General features: G+C 42.1%; 1 protein-coding gene across 3 annotated transcripts in view; it reads left to right on the plus strand.

The window, feature by feature from the left end:
• The window catches only part of LOC142487143 (cadherin-18-like), a 941872-nt gene that overhangs the window by 728087 nt on the left and 189631 nt on the right, over window positions 1-24154 (plus strand). For all 3 annotated transcript variants that reach the window (XM_075585917.1, XM_075585918.1, XM_075585919.1), the window contains 2 exons: window positions 5710-5877; window positions 13993-14174. In XM_075585917.1, the coding sequence (XP_075442032.1) occupies window positions 5710-5877; window positions 13993-14174 (350 nt within the window). The remainder of the gene's footprint in view (window positions 1-5709; window positions 5878-13992; window positions 14175-24154) is intronic.

Here is a 24154-nt window from a genome sequence, read left to right on the forward strand (position 1 = left end):
CATCAAAATGCAATATATATAGCATTCAAATTTAAAATCAAAGAAGAAATATAAATTTAAAATAATACAAGCATTTGCCAAAACAACCATTGCTTCTTACAGTATGTATTTATGTATGTATGTATAGCCCTAAAGGGCCATACATCAATATATTTGGAATGAATGTGTAAAAAAAAATACAATCACAAAAACAATACAATAAAAAAAACCTGTAAATGTAAAATAACATACATTAAATATTTTCCTTACCTTTATGTGTCTTCTCCCTCCAATTCCCGTGGTAAACGCAAGCTCTCGAACCAATCCACAATCCCAAAGAGCAATGGGCCACAGGTAAGGAAAGTCTGAAGTCCTTACCTTCTTTCCTTTTCTTCATCTGTAAATTGTAATCCAATTTTGGGGTCTTTCAGGGTCTTCTGGGGTCTTCAGTGGTCTTCGGGGATCTTCTATCTTTTTCATCTGTATCTTCTTCATCCGGCATGCCCTTGTATTCCTATTGGAGGAGGAGATCCTCCCTCCTCAGCTTCTTTCTGTCAAATGAGGCTGCACAGGCTTTAATAGGAACTATATCCCCAATCTGATTGGTTGTTGTAGACCATGTGACTCCCTTTTGATGACATCACATCTTTTCCCAAAAAACTCTGTCACATGGTCTACATCAACCTGGCTGAAGTACAGATGCAGCGCCCGTTACTCAAACATATCACATAGCCTTTTTTGTGTGCGCTGCTGTATTCCATGTGGCCAATCACACGGTTGATTTGTTTGAATTTCATGGATCCCGATTTCTTTGGTTGCAATTCTTCACATTTTCGTGGCAGAAATGAATGAATTGTAATGTGTACAGTACAGTACTGTGTCAATTTGAAGGTGTTAAAAAACCAGAACACTAAAATACAATTTTCTGCACTCGATAAAACACGAGTTAATACGTGGTAATGATGCGCCATGACATGGGTTTTCCGAGGTATACACGTGTGATATGTTCGAATAACGGCCGCTTCATCTGTACCATTTGACAGCAGCCATGTTGCTTTTGGTGACGTCATGTTAAAGGGAAAGGAAGCACAGCCATTCTGATTTGTTGGCTTCACTTTCTTTACATGACATCACCAAAAAAACAAAAAAAAATTCATGGTTTTCAAAGCCAATCAGAGGCCTGTGAACTATTCTCACTCAAATGTGATGTCACAGGCTATAAAAGCCTGTGCAGCCTCATTTGACGTTAAGAAGCCGAGGAGGGAGGACCTCCTCCTCCAATAGGAATACAAGGGCGTGCCGGATGAAGAAGAAGATACAGATGAAGAAGAAGATAGAAGACCTCTGAAGACCCCGAAAGACCCCAAAATTGGATTACAATTTACAGATGAAGAAAAAAAAAGAAGAAGAAAAGGACTTTGGATTGTTTGTACCTGTGGCCCGTTGCTGTTTGGGATTGTGTATTGCGTTGAACACGGGAATCTGAGGGTGAAGACATCTAAAGGTAAGGAAAAATATTGAATGTATGTTATTTTTCATTTACAGGTTTTTTTTATTGTATTTTTTTTGTGATTGCATTTTTTTTTACACATTCATTCCAAATGTAGATTATTGCTGTATGGCCCTTTAGGGCTATACATACATAAACACAGTAAGAAGCAATGGTTGTTTTGGCAAATGCTTGCTTGTATGTATTTTAAATGTATATTGCTTCTTTGAGTTTTACATTTGTATGCTGTTTATATTGAATATTGATGTAGTGTTCAGGATTTTTTTCTAGTGTTTTAAATAGTTTATTTCTGGCTTTTATTGGGGTTTGCTTTTTAATGTTGGATTAGTTTTTGACTTTTGATTTTGAATGATGCAATTTATTTAGATATTTATTTTATTTATTCATGGTTTTGTTTTGGTGTTTTAATTGTTTATTCTGGTCTTTATTTTGGACTAGCTGATATACCCCTCCCCCCCCCTGTTCACAGCTCTGCCCCCCCCCTGTTCACAGCTCCGTGCCCCCCGTGTGTTTGGCAACTGAGCTTACTGAGGGAGGAAGTGTGTCAGTCAATGTGTCAGTCAGTCAGTGTGTCAGTCAGTCAGTGTGTCAGTCAGTGTGTCAGTCAGTCAGTGTGTCAGTCAGTCAGTGTGTCAGTCAGTGTGTCAGTCAGTGTGTCAGTCAGTGTGTCAGTCAGTGTGTCAGTGAGTGTGTCAGTTAGTCAGTCAGGGAGTGTGTCAGTCAGTCTGTGAGTGTGTCAGTCATTCAGTGAGTGTGTCAGTCAGTCAGTGAGTGTGTCAGTCAGTCAGTGAGTGTGTCAGTCAGTCAGTGAGTATGCGTCAGTCAGTGAGTGTGCATCAGTCAGTCAGTGAGTGTGCATCAGTGAGTGTGCATCAGTCAGTCAGTCAGTGAGTGTGTCAGTCAGTGAGTGTGCATCAGTCAGTGAGTGTGCATCATTCAGTGAGTGTGCATCAGTCAGTGAGTGTGCGTCAGTCAGTCAGTGTGCGTCAGTGTGTATTTATGTGTGGGCTTCCCCCCTCTCTCCTGACTCCCTCTCCCCCCTCTCTCCTGACTCCCTCTCCCCCTCTCTCCTGACTCCCTCTCCCCCCCTCTCTCCTGACTCCCTCTCCCCCCTCTCTCCTGACTCCCTCTCCCCCCCTCTCTCCTGACTCCCTCTCCCCCCTCTCTCCTGACTCCCTCTCACCCCCTCTCTCTCCTGACTCCCTCTCCCCTCTCTCCTGAGTCCCTCTCCGCCCCCCCTCATTCCTGACTCCCTTCCCCCCTGTGGACTGGCGGTGGTGCGCTAGTGTCGGCGGCGAATGGACAGGTGAGGCGCTGTTGAGAGAGGGGGGGGTGGTGGGGAGGAGGCGGCTGCAGTGGTGTTGTCCTTGCAGCAGGTGGGGGGAGGTAAGGCGCTGCTGAGATAGGGTGGGGGGTGGTGGGGCAGAGGCGGGTGTCGGCGGTGGTGGTTCCCCCCATGTGGAGCTGTGTCGATGGCGGGTGGGGAGGTGAGGCGCTGCTGAGAGACGTGGTGGGGCAGAGGTGGCTTTCAGCGGTGGTCCCCCCCCCCCCACGGAGCTGCACCCCCCCCAGGATCTGTGTCGGCAGCGGGTGGGGAGAAGGTGAGGCACTGCTGAAAGAGTGTGGGGGGGTGGGGGAGCAGAGGCGGCTGTCGGCGGAAGTGGTGTTGTTCTTTCCCCCATGAGGAGCTGTGTCAGCGGCGGGTGGGGAGGCGCTGCTGACAGAGGGTGGTGTGTGTGTGTGTGTGGTGAGGGTGGTGTGAGCGGAGGAGGCTGCTCACGGTGTGCGGTGATGGTCAGAGGCGCACGCGGTCACGGTGTGAGGAGGCTGTGAGTGTGCATGTGTGTCTCTTCTCCCTGCCTGGCTCCTCCCTGCCTGGCCCGCAGGCCAATGAGCTGTCCAGCAGAAATACACACACAATCATTACTTCAGTATATACTGTATATAGATTTGATAAATTGATTATTGGGAATTTTGTTTGGTTGACTTTATTTGTTTTTAGTTTGAGATTGTTTTATATGCATTGGATCTTGTTTTTCATTGTTTATTTTTAGGTTGACCATTGACTGGCATAGTGTTAAATCATGGCCATATTATATGGGCATGATGTACCCACTGTGCCATTCAATTGTTTGATTGGCATTAGTAATATGTTCATTTTGCAATGTAATGTTGTTTTATTTGGGCCTATTTTTTTTATTCCTTCATCATTTCTTGCTATAGTGGTAAATCATGCCCATATTATATGAGCATGATGTATCCACTGTACCAATAAATGGTTGAAGGGTTGGGGTTGTTGCCTGGGGAGGGTGGAACACTGCTTTTTCCGTGTGTTACATTGATGCATCTCTGACCTATGTTTGCACTCATCTGACAACAGATACACTGTTGTAACTGCTCATTATTGTGATATTAGTATAAAGGTAGTGCAGTTAATTATTATATCTACCTTACCCATAGGTCTATTTCTTTAGCGCACTATATACTATTACTCTTAAGAGCTGTTGACACTTTATACATGGTACTGTAATACATTCTCCCTTTACCTTTTACTCTTAGTGATATCTGTGTAGAGATTATCTACTAAGGACAGTGTGTCATTATTACACTGTCACTAACATTCAGGGTTTATTGACTCCTCTTGGATTTACATTGCATTGTTTAATTATTTATTTTAATGCCCTATATTTTAACATAAGTTCAGAATACTTTTTATTTTAATTGTCACATTTATCATCCAATTAGGTGTAAGACTGCTATATAATTTTGGTCCTTTTCTCAATAGTTGCGTTAATGTTTTATTTTTAATGGGCAAATGCACTATTATCCATATCTGGGTAATAGTAGTTTTGACCATTATTGTACTGTATGTGTTTGTGTATTTATTTGAAAGCATTGGCTGTTGTTTTTTTGGGAACAAAATTAGTGCCGCAGGCCATCGGGGACCCCAGACTCCTGTGGGGATCACCCATGGGCCCCGTATTCCTGCTGGGATCACCCGTGGGCCAGGGACAACCGCCGGCCTGTTGTATTAATTGTGTGGAAAAAAAAAACATAAACAATGATTTTTTTTTCATGGCTCCATTTCTTTTATGCCAGCCTTTAGCTGGTGCAAAAATCTGGTGCGCTTTTAAAGTATGATTCACTTATCACTGCTTAGTGAATCGCACTGAATGGCAAAAAATGTTACGTTTGCTGTTTTTTTTCCTGATCGGATGTATTTTTTTTCTCTGGCTAAAAAAATGCCTTTTACTGCTGATAAAGCACTGTTATCACTGCTCAGTTAATCGTGCAGCAGGCAGTATCGGTCTTAAAAGTAATTTATCGTACTTAAAAGCAGTTATTACTGCTTAATGAATTGCCCTCTAAGAGTCTATTGTGACTAGAAATTACCACACAGCCAAGGAGGCGTATGTATTCTCCTACTTTACTGGACATTCAATGAGTGTGAATTTTGCTATAGTAAGCTTATAACACAAGATCCAGCAAATGAGGGTTGTTTTGTTCATCCCAGTTCTCTTCTAATACACCGAGTAAGGTATGGATCTTTGAAGGATGATCAACCTATGTTACATCTACAATAGAGCAATAATATGTTAAGATAATCATTTTATATGTGAAATATATCATAGAGTACTAACAAGAACCAAGATCCCCTCTCTAACACAATAGTAATCAAGAACAGTGATCACTATCTCCTTTAAGGATACTAATTACCTACTGTTGTAAAGGAGTTCGCTATGTGCTCACTCATGCCCCTTTGATAGATTGAAAGCACAGAAACCTGATTGGCAGAGTGATATTGGTGTCAACAGAATGGAGTAATATCCTATTAAATCTATAGGTTTCAATGTGTTATATATCATATAGGGGCACTCCAGGTCTCAATTAGAATTTTAACATAATAGAAATTTAGAGGAGCAACTACTGTACCCTGTCCTGATATACCATTATCTTACCCAGAACCAATCAATTCCAGACCTGGTAATATTATGGTTAATCTGTTACTTTATGCTTTATTACACACTTTTATTAAGAGTCTGACGGGTCACTAGATACTTCAGTGCTTGAATTAGGTTTTTAATCGTCCTTATTTTTTGTTCAATTTCATTAAAATGTATTTATTTTGTTAAATTAGTAGAAGAGTGTGCATCGATAAGGGTTCCTTTTTCTCTCGTGTCAACCAAAACTATTAATGCATGCTTCTCGTTTCTTTCCAGGAGTTATCAGAACTGCCTTGCCCAACATGGACAGAGAAGCGAGAGAGCATTATTCTGTTGTTGTTCAAGCCAAAGACATGGCTGGTCAAGTTGGAGGACTGTCTGGGTCAACTACAATTAATGTTACACTTACGGATGTCAATGATAACCCTCCAAGATTTCCTCAAAGTATGTACATCTTTTTCCTAGTTTAGTACTGTACACTAATATATCTTACAATATGTAAGAAAGTCAGTACATTTTAGAGATGAACGTGAAATCAGAACCTACCACAAAACGTACATTCCAAAACCATATATATATGTTTTATGCTCTGTCAACTATTTAGCTGTTTCCTGCCTATTTTGAGTTTGTTTCCATAATTTGGTAAAAAGTAAAAACTAAAACCAAACAAAGTAATTTAAAAAAATAGATCTAAAACATGAAACATTTTAAAAACCAAAACAAGAGTTAATGTACCCATTTTTACTAAGTTTATTATATGTTTGGATAGATTTTCTAAAGAAGGACATTGCAAAAAATGAGAACCAGCTTGTTTTATCACTTGCACCCAAGTGCAACTGAAGTATAATAAATAAAGTTTTTGTTACTAAATAGGTTTCTGGGTCACCAATATGTTTGGTGCATCTTATACACAAGATACTAGATGGTTATTTGGACATGGCAGATATATGGTATGTCATTTGTCTATTTATAAGGCACAGAATTACTGGAGGTTGCAATGCTTTAAACACGCCTTAATTGATTTATTGCAATCCTTCCTGTTGTTACTCTGGGCCAATATGAAGCACTTGCTGAATCATGTAAATCAGGGGTGGTCAACTCCAGTCCCCAAGGTCCACCAACATATCAGGTTTTCAGGATATTAGCACAGGAGGCTCAATCAGTGGCTCAGTCATTATGAAATTAGCTTTAAAAAGATTTTTTTTTATGTGTAAATTTGGTGCATTATTATTTCAAAACTGGTTTCCAGATGGGAGACTTTCTCACACTCCATTCTTCTCCTCACTTTTAAAGCTTTACACTCTTCTGCCCGTCCTTACATCTCAGCCCTAATTTCTCGCTATGCACCATCCCGACTCTTGCGTTCTGCTCAAGGATGTCTTCTTTCTACCCCCTTTGTATCTAAAGCCCTCTCCCGCCTTAAACCTTTTTCACTGACTGCCCCACACCTCTGGAATGCCCTTCCCCTCAGTACCCGACTAGCACCCTCTCTATCCACCGTTAAGACCCACCTTAAGAAACACTTGCTTAAAGAAGCATACGAATAGCACTGTGAATATTCTGAACACATGATACATAAAGCTTGGCCCCCTGCAGACGCACTTACCAGACCTCCCTCCTACTGTCTCTGTACGTTCTCCCTACCTACCAATTAGATTGTAAGCTCCTCGGGGCAGGGACTCCTCTTCCTTAATGTTATGTTTATGTCTAAAACACTTATTCCCATGATCTGTTATTTATATTATCTGTTATTTATTCGATTACCACATGCATTACTACTGTGAAGCGCTATGTACATTAATGGCGCTATATAAATAAAGACATACAATACAATACAATACAATAAATAGACTCCAATATTCTCTCCCTTTTCCTAAATCATTATCTCACTTTGGTGGATGTGTCAAATGGGTGTCAATAGCACATAAAACTGCTAAAGCTTAAAAAAAGGTATTGAAATATAATCAGTAATAAGTTAATAAAATGTTTTTGAATAATGTTTCAACAATAAAAATGTGGCGCTCAGATAAAACTGTCTACTGATACACTGTACAGTAAAGGCAACATCTCTAACACAAATGTATTTCCATTTAACTCTCTACTAAACAAGTGTCATCTAAGTATGAAATACTACTTGTGAAAGCTAAACACAAACATTGGGTATTTACATTTGTTTCAAGGTAAATTCTAACACTCAAAATTGTAGATGTGTTGTATTAAAACTTCTCACCTTTTGTTGTCGTTTTTTTTAATTTTCTTTAGTATTTTACTGTTTTTAAATAACGTTTTTCACAATTACCTGACATGCAAAGAATTAGTTTTTTTTTGTACACTCCAAAAGCTTGCAAAATGATTAAACAATATGCTGGATAAAAATGTTTACTGTAATACATTTATTCCCATTAGTTAGTGCTATATGATATCTTCCAACAATTAAGGAAGACATTAGTTTAATGCTTTTTTTAAGTTACTTGCAATACTGTATTAGAGCATTCCCATTTCAGTAAATTACATTTTTTGACTCCTCCACTCCATAACATTTTTAATAGGTTGGTTGAACTAGCACTGAAAGAATAATAACTAACCAAAAGAGATGTGCACTATCAAAAATAATAATGAAGATAATGATGGCACACATATGAGCAGGACCACACTGTTGCAGTCACCCAAACATTTTAGGCTCAACCTCGGTTCTCAAGAGGGATCAGTATCGGAACTACCATATGTGCAGCTGGTTCCGCTGCACTAGGGCTCCCAACTGGTGAAGGGCTAATCCTCCCGGCTGTTCTGTAGGGTCAGCCGCACATTCTCTGCTTCTGTGCCATCCCCTTCCAGGCTCTGCCTTGTCACTCTATTCCCTGTTGATAGCAGAAAGGAGGTGCAGACTGCAAAGTCCAGCCCTGTCCATGCAGGACAGCCTGTGTAACTGACAGGCTGCTGCGCATAATTGTCCTCAGAAAGGCTCTGCCCCAGACCTCCATGCTACTCTGTTCCAGGCTGGTTAGTATGTGGGGTTACTTTAACATACAGTTGTGTGAAAAAGAAAGTACACCCTCTTTGAATTCTGTGGTTTTACATATCAGGACATAATAACAATCATCTGTTCCTTAGCAGGTCTTAAAATGAGGTAAATAAGGGATGATGTCTATGAACGGAATGATGAAAATGTAGAGACTTTGTGGATAGAAATTAGCAGTGGAGGTAAAAGTATAAAGAAAATGTTTGTGGGAATATGCTATAAACCACCAAATATCTGTGAGATTGAGGAAGCTAAAATACTTTTGAAAATGGAGAAGGCATCAAAACTGGGTCATGTTTGCATAATGGGGGATTTTAATTATCCAGACTTAGACTGGGGCAATGAGATTAGCGTTACAACAAAAGGGAACAGGTTTTTGGGGGTGCTTAAAGACAATTATATGACCCAAATTATTGATGAACCAACCAGGAGAGGGGCAGTTCTGGATTTGGTCATATCAAACAATGTAGAAGTAATAACAAATATTCAAGTCCTGGAACATTTGGGTAACAGTGATCATAACATGGTCTGATTTGAAATAAATTACCAAAAAACAGATTACTTGGGTTCAACAAAGACCTTAAACTATAGAAAGGCAGATTTTAATAAACGGAGGTCTAATCTAGTAGTAATACAATGGGATGATGTTTTTGCAGGGGAAATGTAGAAGATAAATGGGCAGTATTTAAAACATTGTTAGAAAAGCACACTTAGCAGTGTATACCCTTGGGTAATAAGTATAAAAGAAATAAGTCAAAACCAATGTGGCTAAATAAACAGGTAGGGGAGGAAATGGACAAGAAGAAGAAGGCGTTTAGATTCTTTAAGTCAGAAGGGACAGAGACATCGTACCAGAATTATAAGGAATGTAACAAAAATTGCAAAAGGGCAATCAAATTAGCAAAAATGGATAATCAAAAAAGGATTGCAATAGAAAGTAAGGTCAACCCTAAAAAATTCTTTAAGTACATTAATAACAAAAAAATGAGAAAAGAAAATATAGGACCCTTTCAGTGTGAGATGGGTAGGCAGATTATTGGAGATAAGGAAAAAGCTGAGGTATTAAACACATTCTTTGCCTCTGTGTTTACCAGGGAAGAATCAAGTTCAATAGTAGTGCCACAGGAGGAACCCACAACCTCCATATTAATGAACAATTGGTTAACTGAGGAAGAAGTTCATAAGCGACTTGAAAAAATTAAAGTTAATAATGCACCTGGCCCCGATGGCATACATCCAAGAGTTCTCAAGGAGTTAAGCTTAGTAATAGCAAAACCATTATATTTAATATTCAAGGACTCCATTTCCACAGGCTCAGTACCACAAGATTGGCGTAAAGCAGATGTGGTGCCTATATTTAAAAAGGGAGCTAGATCATAACCGGGAAATTACAGACCTGTAAGCCTGACTTCAATAGTAGGGAAACTACTTGAAGGTTTAATACGGGACAATATTCAGGAATTCCTAATGGAAAATAAAATTATTAGTAATAGTCAGCATGGATTTATGAAGGATAGATCATGCCAAACTAACCTTATTTGTTTCTTTGAGAAGGTAAGTAGGAATCTAGACCAGGGTAATGCTGTTGATGTGGTCTACTTAGATTTTGCAAAGGCTTTTGATACGGTTTCACACAAGAGGTTGGTGTACAAAATAAAGAAAGTTGGACTCAGTAATAATATATGCATCTGGATTGAAAACTGGTTAAAGGACAGACAACAAAGGGTTGTCATAAATGGGAATTTTTTCAGGTTGGGCTAAAGTCGTGAGTGGAGTACCTCAGGGATCGGTACTGGGACCCCTGCTTTTTAACTTGTTTATTAATGACCTTGAGGTTAGGATCGAGAGCAACGTCTCCATCTTTGCTGATGATACTAAATTGTGTAAGGTAATAAAATCAGAGCAGGATGTAATTTCTCTTCAGAAGGACTTGGAGAGACTGGAAACGTGGGCAGGTAAATGGCAGATGAGGTTTAATACAGATAAATGTAAGGTTATGCATTTGGGATACAAGAATAAAAAGGCGACTTACAAATTAAATGGAGATATATTGGGGGAATCCTTGATGGAGAAGGATTTAGGAGTGCTTTTAGACAGCAGGCTTAGCAATAGTGCCCAATGTCATGCAGTAGCTGCAAAGGCAAACAAGATCTTATCTTGCATCAAACGGGCAATGAATGGAAGGGAAGTAAACATAATTATGCCCCTTTACAAAGCATTAGTAAGACCACACCTTGAATATGGAGTACAATTTTGGGCACCAATCCTAAGAAAAGACATTATGGAACTAGAGAGAGTGCAGAGAAGAGCCACCAAATTAATAAAGGGGATGGACATTCTAACTTATGAGGAGAGGCTAGCTAAATTAGATTTATTTACATTAGAAAAGAGGCATCTAAGTGAGGATATGATATCTATATACAAATATATTCAGGGACAATACAAGGAGCTTTCAAAAGAACTATTCATCCCAAGGGCAGTACAAAGGACTCGGGCCATCTCTTAAGGTTGGAGGAAAGGAAATTTCACCAGCAACAAAGGAAAGGGTTCTTTACAGTAAGGGCAGTTAAAATGTGGAAATCATTACCCATGGAGACTGTGATGGCAGATACAATAGATTTGTTCAAAAAAAGGTTGGACATCTTTTTAGATGGGAAAGGTATACAGGGATATACCAAATAAGTATACATGGGAAGGATGTTGATCCAGGGATTAATCCGATTGCCAATTCTTGGAGTCAGGAAGGAATTAATTTTTCCCCTTAATGGAGTTTTTTGTTTGCCTTCCTCTGGATCAATATATATAGATATAGGATAAAGTATCTGTTGTCTAAATTTAGCATAGGTTGAACTTGATGGACTGAAGTCTTTTTTCAACGTCATCTACTATGTAACTATGTAACTATGTAACTATGAGAGAAATACCATGGAGCCGGCTTCAGAAATTTCAAGACGAGAAATTTTCTAAGCCCCATTTTTTGGGGCCTAATTCTGAAAAGAGTGCGTTGCGGTCGCAGCTGGAATTGCAAGCCGAAAAGAGTACCAAGACGTTTTATACTATCTCCACGGTCAAGGGATTTGGGCAGATCCAGAGGTGGCGTCAGGAACTTCATGCTGATTTGAGTTCCAGGACATTTCATGCCAAGTCCTGGTCAACCTAAAGAATTTTTTATGGACTGTTTCACCTGGGAAAGGCTAGTTTTGCAGGCCAGACTCCCTGTAAGTGTGTTTTCTCTTGTATTTTGTAATCTACTTTGTGTGCATCTGTTTCAATTGAATAAATGACAATTTGTTTTACTATTTGGTTTTGCTCAGTGATATGATTCTGATATAAAGTTGTAAATGCCTGGTCTCCCGTGACAGCTGTGAACCCCTTTTTTTTCTTGTACTTGTATATTTGCTGAACTGGTTTGGCGTTTCCTCTCCCTTTGCATGCACCTCTATCTCGGTTAAGTCTACATTCTCATATTTTTTATATAGTTTGTTAAATTTGAGTGCATCTAGCACTTTTGAGTTATATATATAGTGATGTACTGAAGCAGGTGTTGTTTGAGGGGAGGTACATACAGTAGGACCCAGCACCTTCCTGGGTGTGTTCCCTTCCCTCTTACATGAGCCCTAATTGATGAGCTGCAAGGTAAAAGGCAGCACAGACAGTTTCCTGTGCTGCTGCTATGCTGATCTGAAGGCACACACACAGACATTCCTGTGAGAGACTGCAAAGGGAAAGCTGAAGGTACAGTGTGTAAAGTGGGGAAATAGGTTAGTTCTCCCACTGTTAGTAAGGAACTAAGCTGTACTAGTCAGAATTCCTGAAAGGAGTTAGGTCTTTTGTTTCTGTTTTATGTTATGAGTTAATCATGTTCCTGATTTGTACCTTGTAAATAAACCCTCCTGTGCACAAACGCTAAGTTTTCCTGCCTTTGATCTGGACATAAGATCCTACGCTGGGACTGAGACGTCACATTTGGTGGAGTTTAATGCGGGCAGTCCACAAGGCAGTGAAAGTGGAAAATAGAGGAATTTCTTACCACGCTTCAGCACAGGCAAACAGAAAATGCTGGTATCCTAATGCAGGGTTTGCAGCAATTGACAAAGACCCAAGAGGAGATGTCAAAATCCCATAATGAGAATGTACATACCATTCTCACTGGGTGAATTTTCAATAAAAGATACAACAATATTCTCTACACATTTTAAGTTGACATACCTTAATGAGGCAGGTCTGCTCTTTGCGCCTCTTGTTAGGGTCTGCCCCTTGGTTGTTCAGAAGGAACGTAGTGTATTGCTTATATTGAAATTAAACATTTAATACGTCCCTCAGGGGCCAATTTTGAACATATGAATATAATACAATATAATATAATGTACAGGAAGATTTGTATTAATATTGTAGATTTTTAGTATTGCTTGCTCTCTTTGGCATCTGTGTGTAGTTGTGAATATTATCAAACCTATAACAGAAAACTAAAACTAAACAGAATGGGCAATATGTTATCGTATTAGTAACCAAATCATTATAAATCAACACATTAAAACATTAAAATAATAAGAAATAAAGCTTGCACAGTAGATAATGAGAGAGCATTTGTTTTGCACAATTGTACTGCAGTATTTAATGCTTTGTAAATAGGCCCCTGTGACTTTCACAATATTAGTAATGATTAATATGTATCCATTATCAAGACATACTCAATGATGTAAACCCCCAGCACACTATACAAATCCTGAAAGATATGTTTATTTGAACTCAGTCTTTTTTTATTAGAAATTAGACTTTAGCACTTATGTGCCAGTTAAGCTAATTTCTCTTGATCGTACAGCAGCTGTTGTTTTGAGGTATTTTATTCTCGGATCTAGCTGCTGTTTTATTCTGGGTTTAGTACAGCAGAGTCCAATGTAATGTATGCTGACTCAGTAGTGGAAAATGATTTCATCTCATATTGAGGAGTAATTCTGGAGCATACCTCACAAAGACTTTAAGGCTTAAAGTTAATAGTGTGATTGTGATTCATGGCAAGTCACAGTTAGTAACAAATCTGATTTGGTACTTTGTTCTTGGTTTAACAGTAAGGAAAAAGAAGCTTGCAAGCAATACATCAAAATAAAAGTATTACCTAATGACAGTTTTATTTTTTTCTCAGTAAGAGGTGAAAATGTAACAAATAAAGTACAAGTTGAATTGGACCTCAAGCTCCCTGGTAAATGATAAAGCACTACTGTACATGCAGAAAATACCTAGCGTTAGAGTAAAAAACAAAACTGCAATCACATAGTCCGTTGTTACTTGTTGATGAAATGGTTTGTATTTCCCAGAAGCATGGATTAGTTTGAATTGTGTTATTTGTGTTGTATGCACAAAAATATTGTACCAGAATTATCAAAAGAAAGAGTAGTTTCATGTGTTTCCTATTTTTAGCACAAAAATACACAATAGAATCAAAAGAAGCATTTCTTTTTCGTTATTACATCATATTTTGTTAACACTTTTCCCTCCGATTATGTATATTGACCATCAGTGTTTCATGAATGTTTCCACAGAACATTACCAACTGTATGTTCCCGAATCAGCTCAAGTTGGCTCAGCAGTAGGCAAAATCAAAGCAAATGATGCAGACATTGGGCTAAATGCTGACATCAGGTACTCAATCATCAATGGAGATGGTGTTTTCTCCATATCCACTGACAAAGAAACAAGGGAGGGAATCCTTTTACTAAAAAAGGTAAACATGTTTTTATACAGTTTAAGCTTCATAAAGCTAAAATGCTTGGTTATCTTAAATTTGTGGTTTTATAGCCTTGAACTCAGAAAATATATACTTGTATTTTTTGTTTTTTGGGGATTGAAAAAATGTTGTTTGATTTTTCTTGTCTGGAGTTCTACTTTTCCAATTGATTAGAGTAATTTGCTAATTTATTTTGCCACAACAAATTATTTGTAGTTTCCTTGACAGAGGCTTCAATCCTTGTCCCGTTCTTTAATCCCACCTCAATCCTAAATAAATCTCTGACACAAATAATGTTGGTTAATAGCCACAGCTTTATGAGTTACAACATAACCACAAAATGCCTGATCAGGTTGACCAACCACCAGGGTCCATGACCCCATAAACCACATAAACCACTACTTAACCTATTAGCCATCTGGCATAGTAGGACACCCTTTGTGACCGACCAAGGACACAAAGAGGACAGCAACAGGCCCATGGCCATCCAGGACTTGCCTCAGTCATCCCCACTATATTGGCCCCCTAGTCCATGCTATATTCAGCCCAGGTGCAATCTTATCAAACCCACTACCATTAGCTTTGACAAACAATATATCCTTCACATCCTATTCAAATAAATCATACCCACACCTAATTCTTTTTTCAACCTCTTAACCCCCATCCCCCTACCCTCACTTGCTTTTCCTAATTTACTAATCACCCATTAACCTGTACTCTTAAAGGGACCTCCCACTCCAGTCATGTCCCTCTTTTCTTAAATGTCCTTGGGATCTTTATTTTCACCCATGTCATAATTGGAGGTTTTATTCATTATGAAACACAACAAAAGAGCAGTTGCTACCAATTTAACTGTATAATTCGGTAGAATTATAAAGCAGCTAACCCCCTACTCAGTTTCCAAAACCTCTAAGTTATCAGGTTTAAATCTTGCTCCAGGGGTAAGAAAATGGCTGAGAGATCTTGGGCCAATAGAAAGCCGCAACTGCATACAGTACTGTAGGTTTTGGCATCCCTTTGGATAGACATTTTATTCCCTTTAAAAACAAAGAAGCAATGCCAGTAACTTCACCATTAAGTATCTCAGAAACCAAACTCCTTCAGGGCAGAACATAGTGTTATTGGAGGACCATCTTGTAAATAAATGTGGGTTGGTACTTAGGAAGGCTTGCTGAATTATATGTAAAAAAAAGTTTTTATTTTATTTTTCATTTGAAACATTACCTTATCTAATGTTAAACATTTGAGTGTAAAAAGGGCCGTGGCACCAGAGAGCCACAGCAACACTGGCACTCATAATCATGTGATCACACCATTAATGATGATGGAAAAGAAGGGGAGAAGTTATCCTCATTCTGTTTGTCATCAGTTAAGTTAGCATCCTATGCTCCTACGGATCTCCCCTAGCAAAACAAGAATATTTAATTCAACCAAAGTAAGGATTGTTCATTTGTATTCCTGATTGCTTAAAGTACACTTATGGTTTGGTAATGGCCTAGCCAGCCAGCCTGCTAGATAGGCCTGGTGTGTTAGTAAGATCTCCCAATGTGGAGCAGGTTTTGTTTTGGTTCAAAGGGACAGTGTACCCACATGTTATGTTATGTTGTGGAGAAATAAAGCCACTGAACGTTTTCATTATCCTGAAACTACATGTGTGGACTGTTCCATGACCTCTGCTACAGGCCGTCCTGCCACAGGTGGTGTCAGAAGTGGGATGTCGGACGGCCCCTGTATCTGAAGGGCCACACAGAAAAGAAAAAAAATGGAGACAATTTTTTTCTCAGTTCCTTGAGCAACAGCTCCAGCTAGCAGAGAAGCAAGCTGAGTGACAAGCCCAGCAAGATGAGCAACAGGCCCGGCGAGAGGAAAAGCTACTCCAACTGCTGGCCGAAGGCCCAGCCCCAGGCAGACCAGAGATTCCAAATAACCCACCGGTGATGCTGCCTAAAATGAAGCCAACCGAAGCCAACCGAAGACCCAGTGGCATTTCTCCTCACTTTTGAAAGGGTAGCCACGGCCCACGGCTGGACAGTTGATCGCTGGGTAGCGACTCTGGCTCCACTCCTCATAGGAGAAGCTCAGGCAGCCTACCAGGCTCTTCCAGCAGACGAGGCCATGGACTATCAGCAGCTAAAGGCTGATATTCTGGATCACCTAGGCCTCACTCCAGAGACCTACCGACAGCGGTTCCGGACAGTCAAATATGCAAACAGAGACCGACCCCGGGTCGTAGCCCACCGCTTAGTAGACTTATGTACCAGGTGGATACAACCGGAGAAGCATACCAAGGCAGAGATCCTTGAACAGTTTGTGCTCGAGCAGTTCATACAGATACTGCCCCCCTCCTCCCGCTCCTGCATTTTCCCTGGATTCAGCGGTCCGCTTGGTGGAAAACTTCCTTTGCAACGACACCCAACAGGATAGCTGGGAACGGTCCGTGCAAACACCAGTTGCTTCCGGTGATGCTAGAGGCAGGAGAGCAGACAATCGAGGGGTCTACAACCGGCCAGCTCGGGAGATCCAGTCAACCCGATCGGAAGACCCTTTCCCATCTCGGAGGGTTCCTGGCACAAACTCCCACAGAGACACCCGTCCCGGGTACGAGGCCATTGGATCACTCAAGGGAGGCCTCCACCCACAGTATTCCCAGAGAACCTGGACTCCTGTCACCCATCCGATGGAGAGGATACCACCACCAACCAGAAGGGAGGATCCCATCCAACAGCGGAGAGGTCCAAACACCGAACTCCATCGAGAGCTTCCACTGATGACCGAGTTTGCAGACTCCGGAGATGATGAGATGGACTGTTCATATGGCAGAACCACTGCCACAGCTTCTCTCCGAGGGGACCACAATTGTGGTTAGTCCCAGCATCTCTGGAGGGGAAATAGTCAAAGCCATGCTGGACTCAGGATCTGGAAAACCCTGATCCTAGAGGGCCTAATTCCAAGCAACAGACTATCCTATGACTCTCCGTGGAATATCGAGTGTATCCATGGGGATACAAAGAGATACCCAACGGCGAACATTCTACTGCGTATCAAGGATCAAGATGCTAGCCTGCTAGTGGGAGTTTCTCCCTGGCTACCTGCTCCAGTTCTACTTGGCCGAGACTGGCCCTACTTCAAAACATTGTTGGCCCCTACTCCTACAGAGCCTACTTCTCTGGTACCGGAGAAGCCCGGAGACTTGTTTCCTTTTCCCCAGAGATTTTTCCCCGTAGACACCACGTCCCAAAGACACGTAAACAGAGACGTGCAGAAAAAGAGGACTGGTTAAGAAAGGCTGGGACTTTTGGTAACATTAGTCAGCCCAAAAGACTGCAGGTCATGGCCGGAGATGACCAGGGTGGGGAACCGATAGATACGGGAATTTTGCCAGACCTGGATCTTCCTGACTTCCATCAGAGGCAGAGGGAAGACCCAGCTCTGGCTAGACAATATGAGAAGGTGGTACAAGTCAACAACAAGATAATAGATGAAAACGATGTAAGAGTGTTTCCACATTTTGAACTATTGAATGACATCCTATATCGTGTGAATAAGGATACAAAAACAGGGGAGGTCATTCGACAGATGCTAGTCCCTAAAGGGTTGATTAAAACAGTGTTCACCCTAGCCCATACTCTCCCATGGGGTGGTCATTTGGGCAGGGTTAAGACCACGGACCGCATCTCGTCCCAGTTTTACTGGCCAGGCATACATGGTGACATCATGAAACTATGTGAAACATGTCCTGAATGCCAGTTAACTAGCTAAAAAGGACAGAAGCCGGCTCCCTTGGTCCCTCAGCCCTTGGTAGCCATCCCATTCGAAAGAATTGGGGTAGATCTGGTCGGACCTTTAGAACCCTCTGCGAAGGGACATAAATTTATACTCGTTGTTGTAGATTATGCCACCAGATATCCTGAGGCCTTCCCGCTGAGATCAGCCACTGTTAAACAGGTTGCTCACAAGCTGTTAGAACTGTTCTCTAGGGTAGGACTTCCCCAAGTAATGTTAACTGACCAGGGAACAAATTTCATGGCAAAGTTAATGCAGGATGTCCTGAAGTTATTGGAGGTAAAATCCGTCTGGACCTCAGTCTACCATCCTCAGACTGATGGATTGGTAGAGAGGTTTAACCGTACTTTAAAAACCATGCTTAGGAGGTTAGGAATCTCTTCAAGCAAGCTTGGGATGAACTTCTCCCTTTCCTATTGTTTGCGGTACGAGAAGTTCCCCAATCATCTACAGGCTTCTCCCCATTTGAGCTCCTATATGGACGTCAACCTTGTGGTATTCTCGGCCTACTGAAGGAATCCTGGGAGGACGAGCCCTCCCCCTCCAAGACTACCCTTCAGTATGTCATAGACCTTAGAAACTGCCTAGACATGATAGGTCGGTTTGCTAAGGAAAACCTCAAATCTGCTCAAGAACGTCAAGAGAGGCAGTACAACCAAAATGCCCGCTTGAGGGTCTTCCAACCTGGGGACCAAGTGATGCTATTACTACCGATATCAGAGAGTAAACTCCTTGCAAAGTGGCAGGGTCCTTTCCAAGTTCTCCGCCGCACCGGGGAGGTGAACTATGAGATCTCTCAACCAGGGTCCAGGAAGGGTAAACAAATCTACCACGTAAACCTCCTGAAACCCTGGAAAATGATAAGATCGCTTTCATCCACCCTCGGGAAGGAGAGACGGATTTGGGTCCACAGCCTCCAAAGGGTAGTACATACAATGACCATCAGGTTCCCATCGGAGGGCAGTTAACAACGGAACAAAGGTCAGACCTACTAGATTTATGTGACCAGTTCCCAGATGTTTTTTCTGAGCTGCCAGGGCAGACTGATTTAGTGTCCCATAGGAATGAGACAGAACCTGGCGTAAAAGTACGGTCCCGTCTCTATAGATTGCCAGAGGGCCGAAAAGACCTGGTAGAGAGGGAGATAATAGACATGTTGGAATTGGGCGTGATCGAGGAGTCCCACAGCGAATGGTGTAGTCCTATAGTGTTGGTCCCTAAACCAGATGGGAAGGTGTGGTTTTGCGTGGATCTGCGAAAGGTAAATGCTGTATCCAGATTCGATGCATACCCAATACCTAGGGTGGATGAATTGCTTGACTCTCTTGGTAAAGCAGAGTATATCTCCACTCTAGATCTCACGAAAGTATATTGGCAGATACCTCTAGTGGAAGAATCCAAATGCAAAACTGCCTTCGCCACCCCTCTCGGTTTATACCAATTCGTCATTATGCCATTTGGGTTACATGGGGCTCCAGCCACGTTCCAAAGGTTAATGGACAAGGCACTACAACCCCATAGGACATATGCCGCGGCCTACTTGGATGACATTGTCATCTATAGCAGACACTGGCAGTCTCATATAAAAAGGTTAAGGGCAGTTATAACGTCCTTAAGAGAAGCAGGGCTCACTGCAAATCCGAAAAAATGTGCCCTGGGTAAATCCACTACAAAATACTTGGGCTATGCCGTTGGGGGAGGGATAGTAAGGCCACTAGCTAGCAAGATGGCCGCCATAAAGGAAGTCCCCACCCCACAGACAAAGTCACAGGTCCGCTCCCTTTTGGGGTTAGCAGGGTATTACAGGCGGTTTATCCCCAATTTTTCAGAAATTTCTGCACCCCTAACAGATCTGACAAAAAAGAGTGCCCCGACCCAAGTTAAATGGTCTTGGGAGTGCCAAGACGCCTTTGACATGCTAAAAAAGTGCCTGTCAGAGGGCCCCGCTCTTCGGAGCCCAGATTTTAAAGAGCCCTTCATCATCCAGATGGATGCCTCAGAGGTAGGACTGGGAGCAGTGCTGTCCCAGCAATTTGATGGTGTTGAACACCCCATACTGTTCATCAGCCGGAAGCTGTTCCCAAGGGAAGTGAGGTATTCCGTCATTGAGAAGGAGTGCCTCGCTGTAAAATTGGCAATTGAGGCCTTGAGACATTATGTCGCCGGAGTACACTTCACCCTGGACACTGACCATGCACCCTTGAAATGGTTAAACACCATGAAGGACACAAACTCAAGGTTGACCAGGTGGTATATGGCCCTCCAACCCTTCTCTTTTGATATACTGTACAGCATAGACCTGGAACGGACCATGGAAATGCTGATTTTTTGTCAAGAGAAGGAGTGGAGGGTCGGGCTTCAGCCGTGTGGGACCCTAGCCACACACAAACAGGGGAGGTATGTGACAGGGTGAAGTCAACCCCTATCAGTTATGCCTGGGAAACATATGTCTGAGTGCTTCATCCAGCACTCAGAAAGTTAACTCAGTAGGAAACTAGGTAATCAGGAGGTAAGCTGACACCTGATAACCAGCAAGGTAGAAAAGGATTTTGTTACTGGCAGTAGCTGCCTGCCTTTGACCAGAGCACACTGCTATGTGAGCTGTTAGCCAGAGAGATTCACCAAAGTCACTACTTCAACCAAAGTAAGGATTGTTCATTTGTTTTCCTGACTGCTTAAAGTACACTTATGGTTTGTTAATGATCTAGCCAGCCAGCCTGCTAGATAGGCCTGGTGTGTTAGTCAGATCTCCCAATCTGGTTCAAAGGGACAGTGTACCCACATGTTATGTTATGTTGTGGAGAAATAAAGCCACTGTACGTTTTCATTATCCTGAAACTACACGTGTGGACTGTTCCCTAACCTTGGCTACAGGCCGTCCTGCCACAGTCACCTTACAGCTTGAGGCCCATCTAGGCTCCCTCCTGAGCTCCTCCTGTGTCCCCTGGTGGGATACAGGGTAGATATTACCCACTCCACAGGGAGATGAAAGAAACCACTGACTTCTGGGAGAATGTCAGTATATACCCAAGGGGGTGGACTCATAACAGGGCAGGTCTGATACTAACAGGCATCACATTAATTGCATGTGACCCAGCCAGTATCCTCCCCCAAGATGATACTTCAGGTTGTTGCTTGGCCCGCCCCTGGGTACAGTAAATATATCCAGGCTGCAATAGCAAACCAAGCCATCATGAGGAATTAACCCTTCCCGTGCCTGTCCCTAGTAGGACTTATACTGTTAGGGCCCAAAAGAAGAAATAACGTTCGGAGGCTATGCAATACAACATAACATACCTCTGTGATAATGAACCTGCTACTTATCTCAACTCTGTTCTTTCTTATATCCTCCTGGAAATGTTACTCTCTCTATCCACTACAATCTCCTCCCTCCTGGCCCACACCCAATATCATCATTCACCCTGGATTACTCAAAAGCCTTGCACTATCTACTGAATGTTGGTGGAGAACTCTAAAAACCAGCACACCAAACACTGCTCACTCTAATGGCAAACATCACACATTTACAGCATGCAAACAACTACTGTACTCAAATTTCTATTTCTACTGTTACTCTCTTTAGCAGGGAATATTGAACTTTACACAGGCCCTCCTTCTTCACCGCTGTCCCATACAACAGAGAATGCCCCTTTCAAATTCCAAAAGGTCTATCTGTTGCCTATATAAATATCCGGTGCCTGCTGCCCAAACTGGATTAACTAAGGGCATGGTGTTTATGCATAAACCCAAAGCCATAATTCTCACAGAAATATGGCTAACCCCTAAAACCCTTGATACAAATAACGCCAGTCAGGGATACTCCATTTCTAGGAAAGATAGGTCAAAGAGAGGAGGAGGGGTGTTATTTACTATTGCAGACACCTTACAACTTATATAGCTAAATTGCCCCCCAAGCCCACCATCTTTTGAAATCCTTGTTTGCAAAATCTGGCTCCCCTTTTTTAAGTCTGTCTTGATTGCTGGTACCTTGTGCCCCCCTAAACTAGTGCCCCCATTCCCACTAAAGTCCCTGATTGATATCACCCAGTTTCTTGGCTCAATTTCATCTCACAATGAGAAGAGTGATCTGCTATTTCTTTGGGATTTCAACTATAATTGGCTTGACCTTCATAACAACAAAATTCAGATACAGTACATCTCAAGTCACTTAACCTAACACAACTAATTTATCAACCCACATGGACCCACATCAACCTACAATCTCACAATGATTCCTTGCTATACTGGATTCACTCCTCTAATCCCAGCAGAATACAATCCTCTGGCATCCTCCCTGATATTTTCAGTGACCATGCAATTGTGTACTCTGTAAGGAAAAATTAACCGCGCCATTCAAGCCTTAAAATTCTCCTCACTAGAACATTTAAAAACTTTAACCCACAAGCGTTTCTAGATTACCTTACCAACTGCCCTTGGCACAGAATAACTTATTTCCCAACCCTGATTCTGCACTCGACTATTTCCAATCTGAGTTCTTAGAACTCTGTGATACTCATGCTCTACTATGCAGAATAAAAGTATGGGGGCTCACCTTCTCTCGGTTACAACCAACCTTTTAGCGCTCTATAATCTTTTGGATGCCTTTTGGATAAGCTGTAAAGTAACTGGCACTACCAAGGATCTTAATAACTACAGATGCCTATGGAATATGTGCACAAGGCAAACAAGACACACAAAAGCACAATACAGCTGAACCCCGTTATAACGCTGTCCTCGGGGGCCACCCGATCACTAATTTTTTTTAAATGGCCGCCGATTGCCCGATCAGAACGAGGGAGGAGGCAGGAGTGAGGTGCTGGCAGCCCCAGCACGTTCCTCCAGATGCCCCAGCACTTCCCCTTGCCAGCACTTCTCCCACCACGATCCCCCAGCACTTCTCCCACCACGACCCCCCAGCACCTCTCCCACCACGATCCCACAGCACCTCTCCCACCACGATCCCCCAGCCCCTCTCTCACCACGATCCCTGAACACCTCTCTCACCACGATCCTCCAGCACCTCTCACCACGATCCCTCAGCACCTATCTCACCACGATGCCCCAGCACCTCTCCCACCACGATCCCCCAGCACCTCTCCCACCACGATCCCCCAGCACTTCTCCCACCATGATCCCCCAGCAGCCCCAGCCCCAGCACTACCATCAGCAGCCCCACCACGATCCCCAGCAGCCCAAGCACCACCAGAGGTAGGGAGGGGGGGGTGTATGTATGTGTGTGTGTAAAGTTTGATTAAAAAAAAAAAATATTCGGGGTACACTTTGGGGTCCACGCTCACACCGCGTTATAACCAGAAAGTCTGGAAAGTCATCAACAATATATTACAGATTCTAGCCATCAATTAATACATTGTGGGGTGTGCTACTAACTTATTAACAAAACACAACCCGAATCACAAACATAAATTTATTTCTGAGAGTACCCCTATAGCCCCACCCTCTCCCAACATATGCCCATACTTCACACCGGTATCTGGTACTTAACAATATCCCGGCCACTCTAACACCTAGGGTCTCTGAGGCTTTTCAACTCCTGACTTCTCTTAAACACTGGGGCACCATCTTAGCAGGGTGCCCTTTGAAGTCCAGAGATGAAAAATCCCTCAGCTCATTCATCCATAACATATGGGCATGTTAATGGATTCATTGCCGAACCGGCAGAAAGGGTTTCCTGCCTTTGCATTTAAAACACCATTGAAATACAGTATGTTTATAAATGTATGTTCTGCATGTGTAACAAATATAAAATCCATATGTACAGTATGTTCATGGTACATGTGTAACTGACTGCACTCCAAAAATTAGAGTGCTAGCTCCTTCCTAGCGCAGGTTATCCTCTTAATTGAATGGGCTCTGTGATGTGGTTTGTGGTTTGACCTATAATGGGTCTGGGTTACAAGCTGGCATACAATGTATCCATGCTGGCTTTTGATCGGTAACCGCAGACACACGCCAACAATTCAGCTTTAGAGGATAACAAGACCGTTGGATAAATTTTGACAAGACGGCACTTCAGCTAGACCGCGAACCACTTATCCACTTGACATTGCGGTTTAGAGTTCTACGGCTTAGGAAGTGATACCCATCTCCAAAGCAGCCACTTATTCTCAGGCACGCTTCTTCACTTAGCACTTGGTTCTGCGCTAGAAGCTCCCCCTTGTGTCACAAATACAGTT

The sequence above is a fragment of the Ascaphus truei genome, chromosome 2 (genome assembly GCF_040206685.1).
Source record: "Ascaphus truei isolate aAscTru1 chromosome 2, aAscTru1.hap1, whole genome shotgun sequence".
NCBI lineage: Eukaryota > Metazoa > Chordata > Amphibia > Anura > Ascaphidae > Ascaphus > Ascaphus truei.